General features: G+C 40.3%; 2 protein-coding genes across 6 annotated transcripts in view; both read left to right on the top strand.

Moving 5' to 3' along the window:
* CUBN (cubilin) overlaps positions 1-17,934 on the top strand; it is a 138,257-nt gene extending 120,323 nt beyond the window's left edge. For 3 of the 4 annotated variants that reach the window (XM_040695519.2, XM_046934912.1, XM_040695520.2), the window contains 11 exons: positions 327-456; positions 1,377-1,594; positions 11,789-11,994; positions 12,814-12,976; positions 13,457-13,665; positions 14,327-14,474; positions 14,605-14,786; positions 15,424-15,483; positions 15,937-16,102; positions 16,985-17,220; positions 17,628-17,934. In XM_040695519.2, coding sequence (XP_040551453.1) covers positions 327-456; positions 1,377-1,594; positions 11,789-11,994; positions 12,814-12,976; positions 13,457-13,665; positions 14,327-14,474; positions 14,605-14,786; positions 15,424-15,483; positions 15,937-16,102; positions 16,985-17,220; positions 17,628-17,735 — 1,826 coding nt within the window. In that variant the 3' untranslated portion in view covers positions 17,736-17,934. The remainder of the gene's footprint in view (positions 1-326; positions 457-1,376; positions 1,595-11,788; positions 11,995-12,813; positions 12,977-13,456; positions 13,666-14,326; positions 14,475-14,604; positions 14,787-15,423; positions 15,484-15,936; positions 16,103-16,984; positions 17,221-17,627) is intronic. The other variant, XM_001235155.7, reaches the window with a different exon arrangement.
* Positions 17,935-20,469: 2,535 nt separating this feature from the next.
* The window catches only part of RSU1 (Ras suppressor protein 1), a 100,828-nt gene continuing 100,090 nt past the window's right edge, over positions 20,470-21,207 (top strand). For both annotated transcript variants that reach the window (XM_015281386.4, XM_015281387.4), the window contains exon 1: positions 20,470-20,587. In XM_015281386.4, the coding sequence (XP_015136872.1) occupies positions 20,570-20,587 (18 nt within the window). In that variant the 5' untranslated portion in view covers positions 20,470-20,569. The remainder of the gene's footprint in view (positions 20,588-21,207) is intronic.

The following is a 21,207-nucleotide window of genomic DNA, read 5'->3' on the forward strand; positions in this document are numbered from 1 at the left end:
ATAAAATAAAGGCTAAAGCTAACAATGGAGATTAGAATTGGTTTTATAACAGTTTTTGTTCCCTCGAACACTGAAGCTGGGAACAAACATTAGCCCACATCCTGGCCTCATTAGCATCCGTGGTGTGAGCCCCTGAGCAGCCAGGCAGTGCCCTCTGCTCCCAGCTGCAGTTCTACGTGCTCTGAGCTGCAGCCACCCCTCTCCACTGTGAGCCCCAGCACAGGCGAGGCAGGGACAGTCCCCGGCGTCAGTGACATCTGGAACTATGAGATTTGGGACCCAGCTGGGATTCAGACACTGATCTCTCCTTTCTGTTTCCTCTACAGCTTGTGGTGGCACTTTCAGTGGCTCTGTTGGCGTTATCAGCAGTCCAGCCCATTCAGTTCTTGATTATCACAACAACATGAACTGTTCATACCACATCACAGTTGGAAGTGGAAAAGCAGTGGTCCTCAAGTACGTAATCACAGTTCAGCTTGTCATTAAGGTGACAGGGTGGTGTCTGATTATGGTTGACAATTTTCCCTCTGTCTTTCCATTTCTAAGGGAAATGAGAAATGGCTACTGGAGTCACCTTTTATCAGAATCCCTCACATCTTTCTCTGTAGCTGATATGCAGAACATCACCATAACTGTAGCTTCTCACTTTGGCTAACAAGAGGACAAAGAAATTGTAAAAATACAGCTCACTTAGTTACATTCTATTAGCCTTTGGGAGTTACAAACCTGCTCTGAGGTGATGTAAGAAAAATTCAATTCTATTAAAAGGCCAATGCCCCCCTTTTAGCCTAAGTAAAGACATCCAGCCCAAAAGAGTACACTCCTGAGTGTGTGCTGTCCTGCATAGAATGGACATAGGGTTGCCACAAATTGTTGACATTAAAAAATTATAAAGTAGGTACATTCTTCTGTCAGATATATGCTGACTGTGCTTTAGGAGGTAATTTCCCAGCTAAGTGGAACCCAGGTGGGTCTGCACTCAGCCTTCATTTCACGTGCCTCTCACGTACTCAAGGAAATTGCAGGGTAAGCAAATTGCAGGGGTGAGAGAGGGCACGTTTACACAGGGGAGATCTGCTTCTTCACACAAAGCTGAAGTGTGCTTGTATTGCAAGGGACCCAGTGGGTGAGGATCACTATTTATTTGGAGGTGTTTTGCCATGCAGTTCATAGTTCTGCTTGTTTTGGTTTTTGTTTTGTTTTTTTGGTTGTTTTTTTTTTGTTTGTTTTTTTCTGAATAAAAATGCCTTGTGGTATCTGTTTATGTCTGACTTTGGTTGTTGCTATTACTTCTGCTTTTCCTCGAGCCTTAAAAGCACACAAAACAGGATTAGAAATGAAAATATCATATCTGATGCTCCAAGTGTATTTTGTAGATTCAACACCTTCCAGCTTGAATTATCTCCCTCCTGCTACAAAGATTCCGTGGCTGTATATGATGGCTCAGACACCCATGCTCCTCTCCTTGGGAAATTCTGTGGATCAGAACTGCCTCCAAATATGAAAAGCTCCAGTAACCAATTGTTCCTGGTATTTAATACGGACTTCTCTGGATCAGATAGAGGATGGAAAGCATCATTCAGGGAGACTTTAGGTAAGGATATTATCAGACTCAGACCCCCAACAGTCTGCTGGTAAGTGACTTCCTTTGGTAAAGGGCTGCTTATGATCTCACTCACTAAAGACTGAATGGTACTGGAAGCAGAAAAAATGTTTTTGAGCTTGTCAAAATTGAATTAACTAAGCAAGACTAAGATTATAGGATCCTGCATTCCATCCCTGTTTCTGAACGGATTCCTTTTATTCTTTGTTAACCTTTTCCTGCCTCTTTGAAGGCACAAGCATTTCCTGAATGGAGGTTTAGCAACACCCAAAGTCTGCAAATCTGGCAGTGCCCAACCACTCTCAGTTTTCAGTGTTGAAAGGTTGATGGCCCTAAACCTATTTGTTATTTCTATTTCCTTGCAGTTCACCTCATACATTTCTAACAACTAAACTGTTAAGATCAGTTAAAATTTGGGCTTCCCCCATGCACCGCTGTGCTTATCTCAGCTGACTTGGAGGATTAATAGCTGACCCCCGCATGAATGGGATCATAATGAGAAGGCACTGAATGTTGAATGTTTTGGTGGTCATGAGTCAAAGGCTGGATGCCTACCTGTGCGACCTACTATAGGGTGCCTGCTTTAGCAGGGGAGTTGGACTCAATAATCTCTTGAAGTCCTCTGTGATTCTGTTATGATTGATTAATTCCCTATAAAAATGTTGAAACTCAGTGGTCTATTTTTAAGGTCACATTTTAAAAGGATTTTTTTTACCTTCTTAAAACATCTGAATTGTTTAAGGACGATAAGCGACAAATGATTATTACAAGAAAATTGATGTCATTTCATCACTTCTAGTTTCTTGTGTAATTAACTCAATGTGTTTGTGATTAGAAAGAAGTAATTGTCTGGTTTAGAAAGCTGGCACTTGGACAGTTCATAATGAAAGGCCTTTGTGGCAGGACAAACATAGTCTTCTGCTGAGTCATTGAATCCCCTCCCAGCCCCTGGCCAGCGACTTTCTCATTTCATAGAGTCTGAGAAAGTATTTACAGATAAGAAAAATAACTGGATCTACAGTCTTTGCCAAAAAAAATATTCCCACAGAACCGCATGGTCATTACTATAATTAACTCTTCTTTTGCATGACTCGCAGTAGTTGTTACAATAATCTTTAAGACCAGTCTTATGGACTTTTATTGTCAGTAACATAGTGTTGTTTCATGTGTTGTTGTCTTTAAACCATCAGGCATCCATTGTCAGAAATCCTCCACAGCCTGGGTTTGTGCTTCCAGAATGAACTCAGTAACTCCCCAGGCTCTTGCTCTTCCTGTTGGCATACAGTCAATTTTTTAGCCACTGACTTTAGATTTATTTGTATAACTTTCCAGAAATTCTACTTAAGCACACAACAGAACACAAGCCAGGCTCTCCCAGTCAACATCATGTCTGATTATTTCCCTAAGTGAGGAGAAGGCTTTTATGAATAAACTCTGACACCTACTAGTCTGCTTTTTGGAGGGACATTTTTGCAGGCTCCCAGGGAAAGGGAGGTTGCCAGGCTTACTCAGGAGGAATGGATGTGCAAGCTGGAAAAAATGGCCATGTGAAGATGTGGGTTGTGTGATGAAGTGCCTGTAGTGGTGAGAGGCTTAATGGTAGGTCTTCTTTCTCCTCTGTGGGAAGCAAGCCACACAAACTAAACCACACAGCCTTTAGGAAAGGTTCTGACAGTCCCATGCCAGTGTGGGATGGCCAAAAAGTATAAAAGTATGTTATAATAGGAAAAAAATGAATCACAGTCCTACAAACTTTTGCTGTTTGATTTGTCTGGGATATAGATCCAGGAAAATTTGTGGCACATCTTTGTGCTATGAGGTCTGAGATTCTGCTTCAAATGAAAGCAAATAAAACAAAAATAATGAGCACAATATTCTGTAGTTACCCTAGGGAAGCACAACAGGATAACGTAATTATTGTACTCTGCTTCGTGTTGTGAGTGACTCTGATTATGCACTGGAAAGAAGCAGGCAGAAACAGTAAACCCATTTGTAGCAAAACAAGCTATTTCCTTTCCTCACAAGCTCTTCCAGTTTCTTCCCTGATGAGGCTTCTGTCAAGGATACGGCCAAAATCCAGGGCTAAGCATTGTTCATCTCTCGCAAATTTTATTACTAAGGAGACATTCTTATAGTCATTGGAGAGGGAGAAGGACAGAAGATGAAATAGGAAACTCAGAGAAGTCTAGCAAGATCTGTCATAACCAGGCATTCACGGAGTTAAACCTGAAATTTGCTTTGGAAAACATTCTCTGATTTAATTAAAGCAAATTTTTTTGCACCACTGGTCCCACAACCACTAGAAAATTGAAGGTCCCTCAGTAGTCAGAAAAGGAAATCTAACAGAAAGAATTAAATAGTATTAATTAGGCAGTGTAGAAATACGTCTCATTTTCTGTCAAATGTCTTTTCTTAGAAATATGCTTTCACCATGCTACTCCATATGCTCTGCAGTATATTGCTGAATGCACATTTCACAACCAGCATGCCAGATGTGCTCTGAAGCTGAGCTGATGAACTGGGGCTAACTGGAGCATCTCAGCCTGCTCCAAGCGTTATAAGTGTGGAAAGAAAGACTTCTCTTACCTTAGTGACCTTTTTGCTGCCTTTGTTTGCAGTCTGTAAAACGAGAATTATATTTCCTTTCCACAGTGAGCGTGTGCTCCTCCAGGCAATCGATAAAAGGATAAGAAGAGATAAATCAATACCAGCTTAAGGCATTTGGTTACTTGAGATGTCTCTGTGAAGTAAGAAGAGCTAAGATCTCTTCCCTAAAAGTGAGGTCTGCATGTACTGAGCCTGTGACTCGACCAAAGATCTCCTGATTATCTCTACAGCTCTAAGGGGAGACCTGATCTTCTCAGCTGACCCTGGCTGGCAGGGACAGAGCCTGCACACACCTCAGCCGTGCCTGCTGTGAGTTTGTGCTTTGGTGATAAATAGAGCTTCTGCCTATTGCCATCCAGCAGTGGGATGACTCTCTCACCTCAGTTTGCGATCCCTCTAAGGCGTATGATATCAAGGCAAAGAAGAAATCTAAGACTTTGTGGGGGTCTTTGTCTTGTTTTTAATTTAAAGAATCGGCAACCCCTTTCAGGAATTGTATTGGTGGCCTTATTAACAGCACATCATTTCATCTTGGCAGCCCTCCATACTTTTGTACATACCCCCATTGTCTCAGTAACAAAAAAAAATATACCACATTCTAAACCATCAGAGAAGGGTATAAGAGGTTTCTGAAAGGCAGGTCTGCTCACTAAGGCTGTTGGAGGAAGCCACAGGAATTTGCAAGAAGAACGTTACACATGGTTAGATAAGTGGGTTGGGCCAGAAAGCTCTTCCTGAGCTTTCATCAAACAGGCAGAAGGAAAACAGCTGGCAGTGGTGGGAAAGGTGGTGTGGAGAAACTTAGGAAGGTTGCCTTCCTTTTCTCTGCAGCCCTAGATCCTGTTTAATTAAAAGCTGTAGTCAGATCCCTCCTCTCCCCTTTTCTATGCTATTTCTTTTGAGCATTCAGGAGGGATTCACTTCTAAATTTTTTGAATTTAAAATTTGACTTTTAAATTTTTTTGCTTTGTGAAAAGGCAATATGTTGTACTTGATTAATGCCAATGCCACAGCTTGTTTGCATTACCTTGGAGCTTTCCAGCTAATGGCCACAATTCCACTGCACTAGACCCTGCACAGACAGAATAAAGCAACAATCTGCTGTCACAGTTTGTGATTTAAACACAAGTCAAGGAAAAACAGATGGGTATAGACAGGCAAGAAGAATAAGGTGGCAACAATGAGAAAACTCGTGTTGCATGCTCTATGGCAAAAGAAATGCCTCCAAACCCCTTGGCAACCATCAGGCTGCTGGAATGCAAAGGAAGTCCTTAAATACCCCATCCTCTGCAAGGGAGTCTGGCAGCCTGCTCCGAGTCTCATTGTCCTCCTTTGGCCCAGTATTTCCCTCAAGGATCCCTCAGTCCTTTTTATTCAAATGAGCATTTCAGACTATTAATTATTTTACATAGGAGAAAAAAAAAAATCACAAGCCAGTAGAGTGTAGAAGAAAAATATTCATGGAAAGGAATCTTCTCATTTCATGTTTTAGAAAAATGTATTGATAGGTAACTCACATAAATTATCTAGCATGCGTATCATAGAAGATGAGCTATATGCTTTTCTTCCCGACCAAGTGTTCTGTAACTTACTTGATAAATTACTCGGAGGTGTCTGCCTTCCTTTAAGCTATTAGCTGAGTATTGAATTACCTGTTTCCTGTTTGGAACACAATCCACTAAGTGTCTGACACTAATGGGTTTACTCTTATGCTTTCCCATAATGAAATTAAAGTGTGCTTTTTAAAAAAATAGGCCCAGTAGTTTTTTTCACAGCATTTTTATGCTATTTTATCAACAACGTATTTTGCTTAGTATAGGTCTGAATCCATTTCTGTCTCGCAACCCAAAATCTTGGCTTACTCTGTACTCTGTTTCTGAGTGCAGATTTCCATCAGTGCTCAGCATGCACAGGTCTCACTGCTCTCATTTGAACTGTTAAGAATTGATGAAAAAAAAACCAACAAAAAAACACATTTTTGAATGGGCAGCAAAAGATGTAAAATGTTGGTTGGTCATTCTGCTGCACAGAGAGGGGTTATGTGCTGTTTTGTTGCTCGTTTCTAAATTCTTGAACCAGCGGTGGTAATTTCTTGCACTGATTTCAGGGCCTACAGGAAAGCTGGAGAGGGACTTTTTATAAGAGCAGGTAGTGACAGGATGAGGGGAAATGGTTTTAAGCTGGAGGAGGGTAGATTTAGACTAGATATCAGGAAGAAGTTCTTTACTGTGAGGGTGCTGAGACTCTGGAATAAGTTGCCCAGCGAGGCTGTGGGTGCCCCCTCCGTGGAAGCATTCAAGGCCAGGCTGGATGGGGCTGTGAGCAGCCTGGTCTAGAGGGAGGTGTCCCTGCCTATTGCAGGGCGGTTGGAACTAAACGATCTTAAAGGTCCCTTCCAACCCAAACCATTCTATCATTCTATGATTTATGTAAATAATTGCAGCACCTGCTGCCAGCGGCACCAGTGACCTGCACCGACAGCAGCAGTGACTGCCTGGCAGGTGGGAAAGAGCTGTGCAGCCGACTCTCAGGCTCATTGGGAATTTTTCTCCCTCCTACAAAAAAAAAGGCATCTTAGAAGAATGCGTCCTTGACTGTGGCATGCGAATGCTGCTGCTGAATTCAGTGCGTTTTCTCATGCCTTTGGAAAAGAAGCAGTGGTTGGCACAGATGTCACAGCCGATTAGGACTGGAGATACCCAATCTGGCCTCAGAGCCCAGTGCTGCAGAGGCCAGCTGAGAAGCTAACTGTGTGCAGCTCACAGGTCTTCTAGGAAAGCTTTCTTTGGGCTTTTGATTCACGCTGTTCTACCAGTTGTGTTACACATATATTACACGTTTCAGATTCATTACACTGTCATGGCTTAACTATGATTAGCTTATTCTATTAAAACAGTGACTCAGTCGTGGCTAATAATATCTTCTTCTGATCTTATTATAGTCTGTGAAAATATCAACATCCATAACAAGCTCAGAATATCTGCTTAGAAGATATTCACAATCCCTGGACGGTTTCTAAATGTATTTTGTGGCTCAAATCTTTGTTAAAAATATGCATCAGCAAGCATCGGGTTGAAATTTGTCTCAATCTGGAAAGTATTTGCAGTCTCTTCAATTGCTCTGCAAAAAATACATCTGTTGAACTTAGGGACAGTCTACGTATGCCTCTCAGAAACGGCAGTATTTGGTGTCTGTAACATTTCTTCTCCCAAAGCAAGATAAGTAGAAGCAGTTCACAGACTCAAACTGGACAGACAAGAAGAAAGGTGGACATTTAAATAGGAAATTTCTGACTGATCTGAAAAATGAGGTGAAAATTTATTTTAGATGCAGTGAGCAAATGTAACTGTGTAGCGACTAAAGGTTAAAAGATGATGGGATTCAGTTAAAGGTGCTCAGGTGTGTAGGTCAATGACTTCTTCAGCTGAAAATGTGTACTCCCATGCATACAAACAAAGAACAAGGAGACATTTCTGGTTCATAATGCAAGAGAGATCTGCTAATGCCTGGGCAGCTGTGATGCCAACAAGTACATTAATGCCATATTAGCAAATGTAAGACTGAGGCCAGACAGTCTGTCTGCTTCTGGTCTCCAGGCAAACACTGAGGGAATGGTTAGGGTGGTACATACATTACTGTGTTGCAGATCTAGGGTGGGCTTGCACAGAGCGTGGCAGGGCTCTTGTTTGGGGCGAGCTAAAAAGTCTAAAACCTTGGGAGTATCAATTTAATCTGACTGCATTTGTGTAATCTTGCTGAAGCAGGAGGGTGGGGGCTTTGCAGTCTTGAATGCATGTCCCTCCAGGTAGCACTGCCATGCTATCAAATCAGTGAAAAACCTTTCTGTTCAAAGGTGATGCTGTGGCCTGGAAGTAGTGAGGGCCTTGTGGTGAGGCTGGCCCTGCCAGCAGGCCTGCTGTCTGCACAAAGTCATGGGGCCTGTGCAGTGGCTGCCAAACACACCAACTGACCTCAGAATCCCAGCTTGTGCAGGTTTACCAACCTCAGCATCAGCTAAGATGAAGAACGGCAGTACAACTCCTCTCTCCAGTCTTGCGTAGTTCTTAGTGTTTGAAGCCATAATCCTAGTGAGCTATGAACTGATTACTACAGCTGTAGTCCAGCCACTCCTCTGCACTGAAAATAAAACCTGTTAGGAATGAAACATCAGTCTTGGCAGAGTTAATCCTTGCTTATCCTGATTTTTCAGAATTTTCATCCTTTTAGTTGAAATCCAATGTGATTCAGAAATCTGGGAAAGGTTTTCATTACTATTCCAGCAGAACTGGGAGGGCTGTTTGAATTTTGCTGTCTTTTGGTACACATTTGTGGAGGTTCATTTGGTAAGAAGAGAAGAACAGTATTAGCTTTTTATGAAATGTCATTGGTTTAGCTGTTTCCAATAGAGGTAAAACTGTTCAGCAGGCTCCCTTTCATTGCCTCCGTACCTGTACAAACGAACATCACCCCTGGCTGTGCTTCAAAGGTATGCAGCTTCAAAGATTCATCTTCATCTTGATTCTGTGTCTAGGGGATGTAACTCTTCGAGCAACATGTGCTAGCTCTCTGCTGTAATTATTTTTATTTGCCATAGGGAACCTTCAGTCCCTTCTTTCCTGAATGGTTCCTCAGCCTTTTAGTTTCATTAACGCTTCCCACCAAAAGCAATTAATGATGACAGTATGTGTCCTAGTTCTGATAATTTGTGTTCTCTGGCAAGCTGTGTGTGAGGAGGACAGGACTGAGATGTGATTTATGATGACCCTAGATTTTTAAATAATAAACCAGAGACTGAAACAAAACAGGCATCCATCTGTGCCCTCAGAAGTTGTTCTGTAAGGTACATTTCTCATTTATTTTTAATCACTTTTAGCTTTTAATGACAAAGAGGTTATTCTAAACATTTAACAGACTTGTCCTGGCTTTTCCCTAAATTTTAGCTGTGTTTTGTTCTGTCTATGTTAGCCAACATTGAAAATCATTCCATCAGTGATCACAAGGATGCTGGATAGCAATGAGTTGTCCTTCTGTATGGGAGTGGTAATGACTTTTAAAACACTGAGATGCAACCTCGCTAAAATGAGGTGCATTTGGGTTTCTCTTGTAAGAATTGGTTCTCCTTTTACTTGCAAGTGTTCCCCAGATATGCACACATTCACTGTTCTGTAACTTCTAGTGGTTGCAATCTGATGTATAGTTGATTAGTAATGAAGAACGCCAACACAGATTCTCAGCAAAAGCTGCTCTTTCTGGTTGGCTATGGGGCTACGTGCTATCTGGTCAGCTTCCACTCCAGACATTATTCATAATGAGCTATGTGACTCAGTCCTGGCTGAGGAGGATTGTGAAGCATTGTGAAAGCCGATGATGAAACCTCATTTTTATTAACCATAAGTTATACTTTTAGTGATTTATCTTCCCTGAGATGCTGTTACTGGCTATACAAAATAGAATTAGTTTTCTTACAATGAGGTTTTGGCTTGTTTCTCTGTCTTGGCTTGTTTCTCTATCAGGTCCTTTTTATGTGCTGTACACATTTGACTCACCCCCATGTTTACTTTTTGAGCTGTCTTTGTAGTTGCACAGCTAGCCATGAAGGGCACCGCTTAAAAGTTTGGTGCCCCAAAAAGGGACAATCCAGCAGCACAGACGGCTTTCCTGTTGCACTGCTCTGTGGCAATTCTCTGATTCCTGTTGCAGTGTTCTGGCTGGCATGTTTGCAACTCTAACCGTGAAAAGAGTGAAGGGTGGCTTTGTAAGGCAGTCTGACCCATATGCCACTAAAGATTCAATATTGCAGGGCTGGAGGGACAGACTGTGACCTATGCCAAATGATTGTATGCTCAGTGGTGTGCTTAGTACATAATGCTGAGCAGGAAGCGGCTCCAACAAGGCTGCTTCGGGAGGACTGAATAAATCATGCAGAAGGGTGAATCCAGAGAAAAAAAAGAAAACAACAATGAAACTGCATTCTTAGGGCCCAGGCACCCTCCTGTCTGACATTTTACTCCTTCCTAAAGGATATTTGTGAGAATATGAACATGATTTATTGGTCATGATTCTCTCACCCAATGGTGAGAACTCTCAGCTTCTGCAGCAGCATGGGAATTAGCACTGACAGTTTTCCAGGTTTCCAACTGCACTGCTGGAGCAGCCCACAAAACTGGACAGCAGTCTATTAATTCCTGTTTTTTTTCACTTTGTAATCAGTCTCTTCTGTTCATTTTTAGCTATAGCAAAAGCTTAAATCTCATGTCATCAAGATTTTGGTTTAAGCAATCTTCTTTTTAGGGTGGAGACTTCCCGGCTTTGGTTAGTAGAGCAGGACAGCATTTATCCTTAGTCACTCTGGTTTAACCATTGCAGTCTTGCAAGACGGGGCTGTCTCCAGCCCATGGTTACTGATGCAATCTTGATATTTGGATGCTGATTTTACACCAGAGGGATCTTTTGTAATATCGTAGCTTAAGTAGTGTGCAGTTTTGTGTGACTGGAAATATATCAGTGGGTCAAGGTTAAGACACTGCACGTCAGCCAGGCAGGCAGATTTTACACACACAGATGAAGTTCTCCAGCGATGTTCATGTTGTTTATCCACAGCTGTAGCTTCTTTTGATAATGTAATTCTTCCAAAAGGAATCGCTGCAGGAGACACCAGACTGCAGTTAACCTTCACCCCGTGCACTTCACAAACACTCTTTCTCAGACTCACAAGTAAGATTATGAGCCATACTTTGTTTGAATTCCTGAGCTAAATAAGTGGCCAGGAAACCCCACAGAGACTGGGGAAGGAAGCATACAGTAAACAAACTGACCAGTTACTAACCCAGCTCTGCCTCTGGAAATCAAATTGCAAAAGAAAAGAAGTTGTTTAAAAGAATCCCTTTGGGTAGTCTGTATTTTTGCTTGTTTGTAATTAGATGCAATAAGAGGGTTCTGGTCTTCTATTAACGGCTTTCGTCCAAAAGTCATTTCTTTCAGTGGGACTGAAATGATTATAGGGTTCAGCTGTTGGCAGTGAGGAGCTCGGGTTAGGGACTTAGCTCTGAATGCAGCATCGCAATGAAAAGAGCCTGCTTTTCTGAGGGCTTCTAAGCTCCCGCAAAGTGAAACACTCCCAGAAATAGCTCACTTTTAGGTAGATTCCTGAATATGAGTCTGGGCCCCAGTGTGAGACTGCAAAATTCGATCCCACGGGAATGAAGCTGTATTACAAAAACAAGAAACTTCGTTTTTTAACCAGATATTCAAAGGCAACCAGTCAGTGCCCCCTACTGTCGAACTGTCCGTACTAGCAGGTAGGAATTGCATTACAAAGTCTTCTAACCACGGCTCTACTTGGTTTCGGTCCTCTGTCTTCTGCTAATCCCTTTTTAAAAATCTGTAGCTATATTTTCTAAGTGGATCCTGGTGCCTAATGCTGTTTCTGTTAAAATCCTTTTAATAATTCAATTAGCAATTGTGAGGCAGGGGAGTAAAACGCTGCAGCGCAGAAAAAGCTGTTGTCTTGACATGAAACTTAGGAAGATTAGATGTATGCCAGGTGTGGCTTCTAAAAAGCTTCTGCTTCTTCAACAGGACCTCAAGATGGCTGTGGTGGCTACTTGACATACTCAGCTTATAGTTTTGGCTCTCCGGTCTCCAACGTGAGCGGAAGATATGAGAGAAATCTGGACTGTGTGTGGGTCATAACTGCACCTGTAAACAAGCTGATCAACCTCACCTTCACCTCATTCGTGCTGGAAGCTCATGTTGCTCAGACCTGCCAATACGATTATGTCAAAGTAAGATAGCTGCGTGTTTTAACAAAAAACTATCAGAGAGATGCAGTCCATTATCCTCTCCTTATGACTGAAACTTAATTCATAGAAGATTACCTTATGAAGAAATTCGGTTGCTTGATACAATTACAGTTCTTTGATAGGTTAGATAATGACTACAGATGACATCCTGCATTTTTGGAAACCAGTGTTTTCATGTTGTTATGCATGCAGGCTTCTGTTCTTAGACTACCTGTATAAATGAGTATTTAATTCACAGAATAGAAGCAGAACAAAACTCAGTCACTTTGAAAGCGACGATGAGCTCTCGTTACATTACCAAATTGCTTGACAAGGCTTTAATTTTTAAAATTTTGAAGCTACTTTCCTGGAGATTAGTATATAAAACATAAGATTGTTGGTAAAATGCTGCAAAATAAGATGCACCAAGGGCTGTTAGAGTGTTGAGCATTAGAAATTTTCAATTATGTGAGGAATGAATTCTACATTTTGGTGAATAAAATCAGCCTTTCTCATAGAAAAGTGCTTAGAGATTACATCTAAAAAGGAACACAGTGCTCCAAATTAAAATAGAATACATTTTTGATGGATTTGCTAAGACAGGACCAGAATGTTCTGTAATGAGATCTTCACTATCCTGCAGAATGAGTTAATATGGCAGTGAATAATTGTAGTCATCAAGAACATCCTGTTAAAGCACAAGAGCGCCTAATGTGCTTTCAAGTAAGAGAAATTGCAGTGTCAGGAGAGGTCAGAAAACTTTATTTCTATTTCTTTGTTTTTCCAAAACTATTAGTGAGTTGTATGCTTTTCTTATTTCAGCTTTATGATGGAGGCAATGAAAATGCCAACTTGGTTGGCACATTCTGTGGATCTATAGTGCCAGCTCCTTTTCTTTCTACCAGTAATTCCTTGACTCTGAAATTTGTCACAGACAATTCTGTGCAAAGGGAGGGTTTCAGTGCTACCTACACCACAGTGGATCGTAAGTATACTCATATATTTATGCATCTATATATTGTTGTGACTCTTTTGTGAAAATACATGTTTAAATAGTAAGTTATAAATATTTATTCCAGGTACAGGGCCCAGGCAATTGCAGAGATAGTCCCTGGTATAGTAGTACACAGCATTTAATAAGCAAGCTGAAAGGAGCACCGCTGGTCCCCCTGTGCAACTCTCTTTGGTCTTGGCTGGTTGTGGGGTGGATGTCAGTGTGGGGTGCAAAGCAGGAACACCCTATCATGAGCTGTTAACACTGATATTACAAACAAACATTTATCTGATTTTTATAATGTATTGACACAGCATTAGAATGTGTTCTACTTTTTTTTGTTCATCTTGAGTGTAATAGGTAAATACAGGAGTATATTGTCCAGAGTAGTTTTGTTTAATAACTAAACATCACTCCTCAGTTTGGAACATTTTCAGTCTATGATGCATTTATTATTTTTATTTTAAACAGGATTATGTGGAGGAACATATAATGCAACTTCTACCTCCCTAACTGCAACGTCTCCTAACTTCCCCAGTGAATATCCACCATTTACTCTCTGTACTTGGGTCATTGATGCCCCTCCACAGCAGCAGGTCAAGGTGGTGGTAGAGACCTTCCACCTCCATCCCAGCCAGGACTGTTCTCAGAACTACCTGCAGCTCCAGGACTTACCAATGGTAAGAGATATACAGTCCATACCATGCCCCATTTGCATTCAGCTCTCCTCACTCTTTGCAAAGAGGAGAAAAACTCATTGTTTGGTAGTAGATTAGCTGATGATTCATGCCGAGGATACATCCACAACATTAAGCAGTGTGCTCCACTTACATTGATTTCATGGAAGCACACTTACACACACACTGAATTTAACCTGGTAAGTATTGCATAACTATTTACAGTTGCACCAACTAGCAGAGCTGCTAAGTTTAACACCCAGAACCCACAGACGGCAATCTTTCATAGATTAAATATACCTCGTTCCGTCCAAGAACCATAATAAAATCACTGTTAATGCCAGGAAGAGTGTTTGTAGGAAGAACTAGAGGAAAAAGGAAACACACTTAAAAAACACAACTGTTTATGTTCATTGTATTACATTATTCCAAACCTTCTTTTCCTGTTTTTCACTTTGTCGTGAAAATACTTGTTATACTGGATTTGCTTCACTTCACAGTTGAACATACAATATTGAGATACTAATAAGTGATTTCCTTGAGAATGTCAAATGTGATTGCCTAACTGATCTATAGGTGCTGAAAGAGTCGTTTATCTAGAGTTTGCTTAGTAGAAAACTGAGTTGTATTACTCCTTAGAAGTTTGTGATGTGTTAAATTCTAGCACAGCCAAGGATCAACCCATAGATTCTGTGGCAATGAAACTTTTCCAGTCCCTGAATTTTATTCTCATGATCGCACTGCCATCGTGACTTTCAAATCAGATGAATACAGGATTAATAATGGAGTCAGATTTACCTATCAAGCAACAGGTAAGCTTGAAGAAATGTCAAGAAAATCTACTATTACAAAGGAATCTACAGTTCTTTTTGTTGATTCCATGCAGCAGAAAGCAATACAAGGATCTGCAAGGCCTACATGATTTTAATTTTCTTTCTCTAGGTTGCAGCAGAGAGTATAACCAGCCATTTGGTTACCTGAAGAGCCCTGGCTGGCCTGGTCGTCACCCCAATAATATGGATTGTTCCATCGTTCTGAAGGCTCCCCTGAATCACACGATTTCTCTCTTTTTCCATGCTTTCAGTTTGGAGGACAGCATCCAGTGTTCCCATGACTTCCTAGAGGTATTAAGATAGTGTATATGTGTATATATATATATATTTGTGTATGTGTGTGTGTGTGAACCTGAGTAAAAATTGATGAAGTCAAAGGACATAAGCAAGGTTGGATGACGCATGATCTGAACTGACATTAGGAACTACCATATTGTTAAAGTTTTATGGTGAAAGATACTCAAGTACTGTAGTAAGAGGTTAAACATACACTATACAAAGTTTAAGACCAATGAATAAATAGTTTTGTTATCAGAAATGTTATCTTTAATTAACTCGTGTTGATATTACCCAATTACAGAGCAAGCTGGAGTAGTTTTTACCTGATAATAACACCTGTGCATGAACAGAAAGTCATAAATCCGAGCACTTCCATTCCAGCATCAGATTGTCTAGTTGATATTTTTCTTAAAAAGAGATATTTTTCCCTTTTTCTTGGGAAAAAAAAAAAAAAAAAGATCTAGTAACAAATGCAGGATTCTGGCAGAAGTCCTTTGTTGCAGGAAAAAGCATATCCTCCTGCACAATCCTTACTCTGTCCTTTCACGCTTATTCAAGTCTTCCCTACATTTTCTCAAATGACAAAAATCCAATGTCTGTGGCAGAATCAATATTAGTTCTCCTTTAATATCCTCTTTGCTATCTCAAGAAATGGATCCGAATTCCACTATTATTGGAGCTCAAAAAAAAGCATCAGATTAAATCTGAGGTAGGTAATACGAGCTGTGTCTTAATGTGACCAGGGAAAAGAATGATCTGTGGAGTAAAGCATTAATCTTTTCATCTGGAGTATTAACTTTTCTTATGAAAAGTAAAACATGCATTTGAATTTCAAGAACACATCTCAGCTGCTAGCCAAATAATTCTTATTAGTCAGGAGATGCACCACACCATAAAATTTAGCTACTGGTTGCAGATGATACTTGTTATGTGCAATTGTTCCCAAAGCTCAGACAGACTGATTAATAGTGTCTTTATCTTTCTCTGCAAGAATATAGTAGGAAAAATAAAAGTTTTAAATGATAATTATAGTATGCAAGCAAGTCTGTATATAATTTGTACTGTGCTTGCATCACTGCACAATTGTAGTTGTGTATAACTGGCATGGGGATTTAATGTTGGCAGTGTTTTTATTTTGTTTTATTGTTTTATTCCCTTGCAGGTCAGAAATGGAAGTAATATGCAATCACCACTGCTTGGCAGGTTCTGTGGAAACACTGTGCCCAGTCCAATCTTCCCCCAAAGTCATGTTGTTTTCCTTCGTTTCAAGAGTGATGTTTCAGGGGCTCATGATGGATACGAAATTACTTGGACATCATCATCAAGTGGTAAGGCTATAATAACAAAGTAATTTCATTAACCGACACTGTATAGAAGGAAAACACAGACAGGTGGAATCCAGCCTGCTCGTTTGGGGCCCTGACTCATCAAGACCAAAAGCTTTCCCAAGTACGTAGCTGACCTTCTTCTCTAGTGTTGACTTTAGCAACCTCAGAGGATGCAGTCCACTTAAACTGGTGATTTACATGTTTCACTGAGAGGTCAGAAAACATCAGGAGTATCTGTCTTGAGATGGTGTTGGTGGTAATGGTGGTGATGGTGACTCAGTCTACTTCATTAATAGCTCAGTTGGGATAGGCACTAAGATCTAGATGCTGCTGAGCCTGAAGAGGACTGACATTTTCTCCAAGAAAATAACCTAACTAAAATGCTGTATAGTGACTGTGTAATAGACCTATTCATAAATGGTGTATAAAATGAGGGTAAATAGCTGGATAACAATTTGCTCTTGATGCTAAGTTACTGAAGAGAGGTTATGGTCTGCATGAAAGCACTGCAGAATATTACAATGCTGGGTTATTTGGTAAGGAGGGGGCAAATGAAATTCAGCATAGGAAAGTGTTGATGAAGCAGATGGGGAAAAAAAAAAAAGACAATCCTAAGTTCACCTACAGAAATATGATTTCTGAGTTGATTTTTAGCATTCAGCAACATCCAGTGATGTATGACGATCCTTCCATAATGTCAGGCTGCTGAAGCTAGAGCCTTAGTTTTGTCTCATTGGAAAAGTGCTCTTACCTGTATTCACTGTTCCAGCTCAGTGTCTCTCTGCTTTTCAGTGCTACTACTAATACTGTACTAACGTACTACACTGTGTAGTATCTTGTGGAACTAAGTCTTCTAAGCTTGTTAACCTTGTCCATTTCCAGGATGTGGAGGAACATTATACGGCAGCACAGGCACGTTTGCTAGTCCCAGATACCCTGCAACTTACTGGAACAACACTGATTGTGAGTGGGTCATTACTGTGCCCAAGGGACGAATTGTCACAGTGAACTTCGATTTCATCAGCATTGATGACCCAGGGGACTGCAGTAGCAACTACCTGATCCTTTACAATGGGCCAGATACCAGCTATCCCCAGGCTGGGCCATACTGTGGGATGGTATGTATTCCCTTATGCCTACGTTCCTGTAATTGGCTAAAATTAATTTTACTGCACCGTATTTAAGATTGTTTCAATAATTTTGGCATGAATTGTATACGAACGAGCAGAGGTGAATGCGTAAGGCTTCTGTGGCATCTCGGAAGCCTTTCACTGCAGACCTTACAGCGACATCTAGCGGATGGCATCATCAAGCCTTTTCTTTCTCTGAATTCAGTCCCTGTATCTCTGATTCAAAGGTTCTTAACGCCCTATGGGAGAAATGTGACAGCAGTGCCTAGCATAGACATGAGATCCCTTCCAGTCAATGACTGAATGTGTACCCCATCTGTAGCACTGTGACTGGCTTTTTCACAGGCTCTTGTTGTTACATAAAACTTTTCAATTCTTTTTGTCTTTAATTTTAGGATACAAACATTGCTCCATTCACTGCTACATCGCATCAAGTCTACGTAAAATTTCATGCTGAATATGTGACTCTACCATCAGGATTCCGGTTGAGCTGGACGAGCTAGAATGTCCCTTAAGAGAAATATACTACTGTTCCTTGCTATGCAGAAGAGACTTTAGATCATAAAATACATTTGAAACCCCATTATGATAACTGTGCCTGAAGGCCTCCTAAAAATTACTGTAAGTACAGCTGTTATGAATTTCAAAATTCAGACAAAAACACGACCTCTCGTACTGAAAATAAACTGGTTTTGACACAGATTTTATTAAATTCTTCTATATCATTTCAAATGCTTTTGTAAATGTGCAAAAAAATTTTACAATTAATGCTATGAAAATTTCATTAGCCAGGATAAAACTTAAAATATTCAACACAAAGTTGTTAAGAGGAGCTAAGATACAAAGTTATCTTCAGTTAGTTCTGTAGTTCGTGTCTTTGTTCCAACCATTTGTGAAAATCATGGAATCTTGGAATCATTTATGTTGGAAGAGACCTTAAGGATCACCTAATGGTTAGATAAATCATAGCTAACATTATTCAAACGAGAATAAAATCAGCCTTTGCTAAAAATAGCCCCTGTCCTATGCCCATTTACACAGATAGCTTTGCTGAAGAACTTCACATCTCTGTCACAATATTTATCACGTCAGATCTTTAGACTTCAATATCTATATTATAACTGAATTTATAAAAAATCTTGTGAGACTTTTGGCAAAAGTATCACCTTCCCAGACAACTTGTGGGCAATTCTAGACATTTTAAAAATGGATATAACTTCAGAAAAGGGCACAAATCAAACTTTTGATCGGCTTTTTTACTGACGCTAGTTTGCTCCCTCCCCAGGCCGACACACAGCTTACGTCACAAATGCTGTTGGGATATACAGAGAATGCTGGTTCACTCATGGAAATTAATTCCTTAAAGAGATCGTTGCAATAATTGATTGATAAGTGACAATAGAACTGCTAATGGAAGTTCTAACAAACTCTGGAAATCCTTAGAGGATTTCTCAGTGAATGTCAAAAAAAGGCCTAATTCCATAAAAATAGCAAATCTTGTAATAGCTGAGGAGTCATCCTAATTAAAAGACAAAGCAGAAAACAAAACAAAAAAGGGCAAAAATGTAGATGACATAAAACTCGAGATACTCAACATTCTGAAATGACCTGGTAATGTACAAAAGAGTGGTATCTGTGAACTCCCACTGGCCAAGTAAATGGGATGTAAGGCATGGGTTTAGAGCCTTCTAATCGTGAGGCAAAATCTAGCTCAGGTACAGGTAATACGCCTGCTAACATGCTAAAGTATAACATGGAAAAAGGAGAAATATCTTTATTTGGATCAAACTAGGAAACTGCTGTGTCTGCAGGCAGACCAGGAAGTTCCTCTAACAAGGGAAGACACAAAAGAGCAAAATTAAATGTCCCAGATCTTTTTCAATACACCAAGCCAAGCTGATTTCATATTAGAAATAAAAAAATAATACAATCTCTGTCCATTAAGTTTATTAGAAGACCTGTAAAAGGGCGGCTAAGAAAACAAATTCATCTGAACTGCCTGGAGATAAAGCTACAAAATAAGCTCTAAATACAACAACTCATAAGACAATGTAAGTACAGTTAAGCACGGCTTCAGCTGGTTGCCTGCAGAGATCAGGAAGGAGTTTATTTTTTCTAGGGGACGGCTGTATCATGGGACTTCATGTGCATCCATCGTGGTTTTGACCTTCCGATGAATCATCATGGGTTTGGTGCAGTTGGAATGGGGCAGATGCGGTCACTGGTTCTTGCTGCTGGGTGGATGGTCACGCCAGTGTCAGATTTTAGGCAAGAACATTATGTTTTTGCACTTGAGCAGCCTGCAACTCTGCCCATCTGGAAGCCGTCGGTGGAGCAGAAGGGCACATCTCACCCAGGCAACTCTCTGCTGCTGCGAGGCTGGCCAAGTTTTGCAGTACATTCCTTTCCCCTGTGGACAATGAGTTCTCTGACAGGCTGAACCTTGGTCTTGCCAAGACTACGACAGACCAACACACTTAATAGAAATCTGTACCTAGTTTTAATTAATTACGTTTGTTAGTGGCTTTTTGCAGCTGATCTTGGTGACTAGCCATACAGTTTATTGACACTAAGTTTGTTCCCCTGAGGAGACCCCTGGCCCCATGTTGGCCTGCCAAGGCTCTTGGTTGTTGCACAGTGTCTGGCTATGATTGCTGGGAGGCCAGTTTTGGCAATGCAGCCTTTGGCCCCAAGCTCCACAGGGAGGGCTGCAAACTGAGCAGTGTGTTGAAATGTTTACTTCATAAAGACAGATTTCACTAAGAGAAAAATCATAGTTCACTTTCAAGCAGCTGAAATGCTTTCAGACAGCTTTGTAATACAGATCAATCCCGATCTTGGTATGAATTTTGGTGGTGATGCCAAACAAAATTTATGGAATCACTGAATTGCTGCAGAAAGAAGAAAGTGTGAAAAACACCACAAAGGAGAGGAAGAGAAATCTGTAAGATTAATAAATTTTAAAAATCTAACAGTAAGTAATGCTTGGTACGTCTTTAAACGTTACAGCTATACTTGTGCATAATTGTATTTACGTGTGAATAATATGCATGAGGTTCTGTACAGAAAATGAAAGTCCAGCAGAGAATGAATGCCCACGAATGGTGCTGAATGAAGCTGCTGGTACAAGGTTCAATTGATCTGGCCCAACTGACTCTTGCCAAAAATAGTCAAAGTCTAAAATTAGAGTAAATTATCAAACCCGTTGTTTAAAAAAAAACAGGAAGAAAGTAACTCACTGTTGTCCTCTAACATCTTATGTGAGCAACCACAAGAAAAATACCACTGCAGAACTATTAAAGCGAAGGTCTTTAAAGGAGAGAGCTGTTGTCCAGCCATGTTTCTGTCTTGGAAGGTAAGGAGTAATTTAGAACACTTTAAAATGGTTGCATGGCAAAAGCAAACTGGAACAACTAAATATATTAAAAAAAACAACTTCTAAAAAAAGCCTGTTATTTGCAGTGTACGGTTCAAAGGACAAAATCTTTGTTTAGTATGACTATGGCTTTGTTTCACAATACTGCCAGGAATATCTTTGCTTTTATGTCTTTGCATGCCGCTGACTGGTTTATAGATCACGCCGTGGTTGTGAATACTGCATGTCTGTCTTGTAATACCTGCATGGCTACAGACCTCTCCACTGTAAATGACACAGTACAGATAATCAATGTCCACACTATCACCTTCTAGAGACAGATTTTTTTTTACTTATGTGTAAATTTTCTAGACATTATTATATCTACTTATACAAAAAGCATATTTTAGAAGACAGTTATATATGAATGGTAAGGACTTCAAAGACTAAGGTTTGAAAGATAAGCACTAAAACATCCATAACAACATTTCTGAATTGCCCTTCCTATGTGCTTGGGCTATTCTTTATAAACAATGAGAAATAATAACAGAATGAGGTCGTTTGGGCTATAATTACTTGAACCAAAGGGGAGAGAATATATACAGCTACAATGCTAAAAA

This window comes from Gallus gallus, chromosome 2 (genome assembly GCF_016699485.2).
Source record: "Gallus gallus isolate bGalGal1 chromosome 2, bGalGal1.mat.broiler.GRCg7b, whole genome shotgun sequence".
NCBI lineage: Eukaryota > Metazoa > Chordata > Aves > Galliformes > Phasianidae > Gallus > Gallus gallus.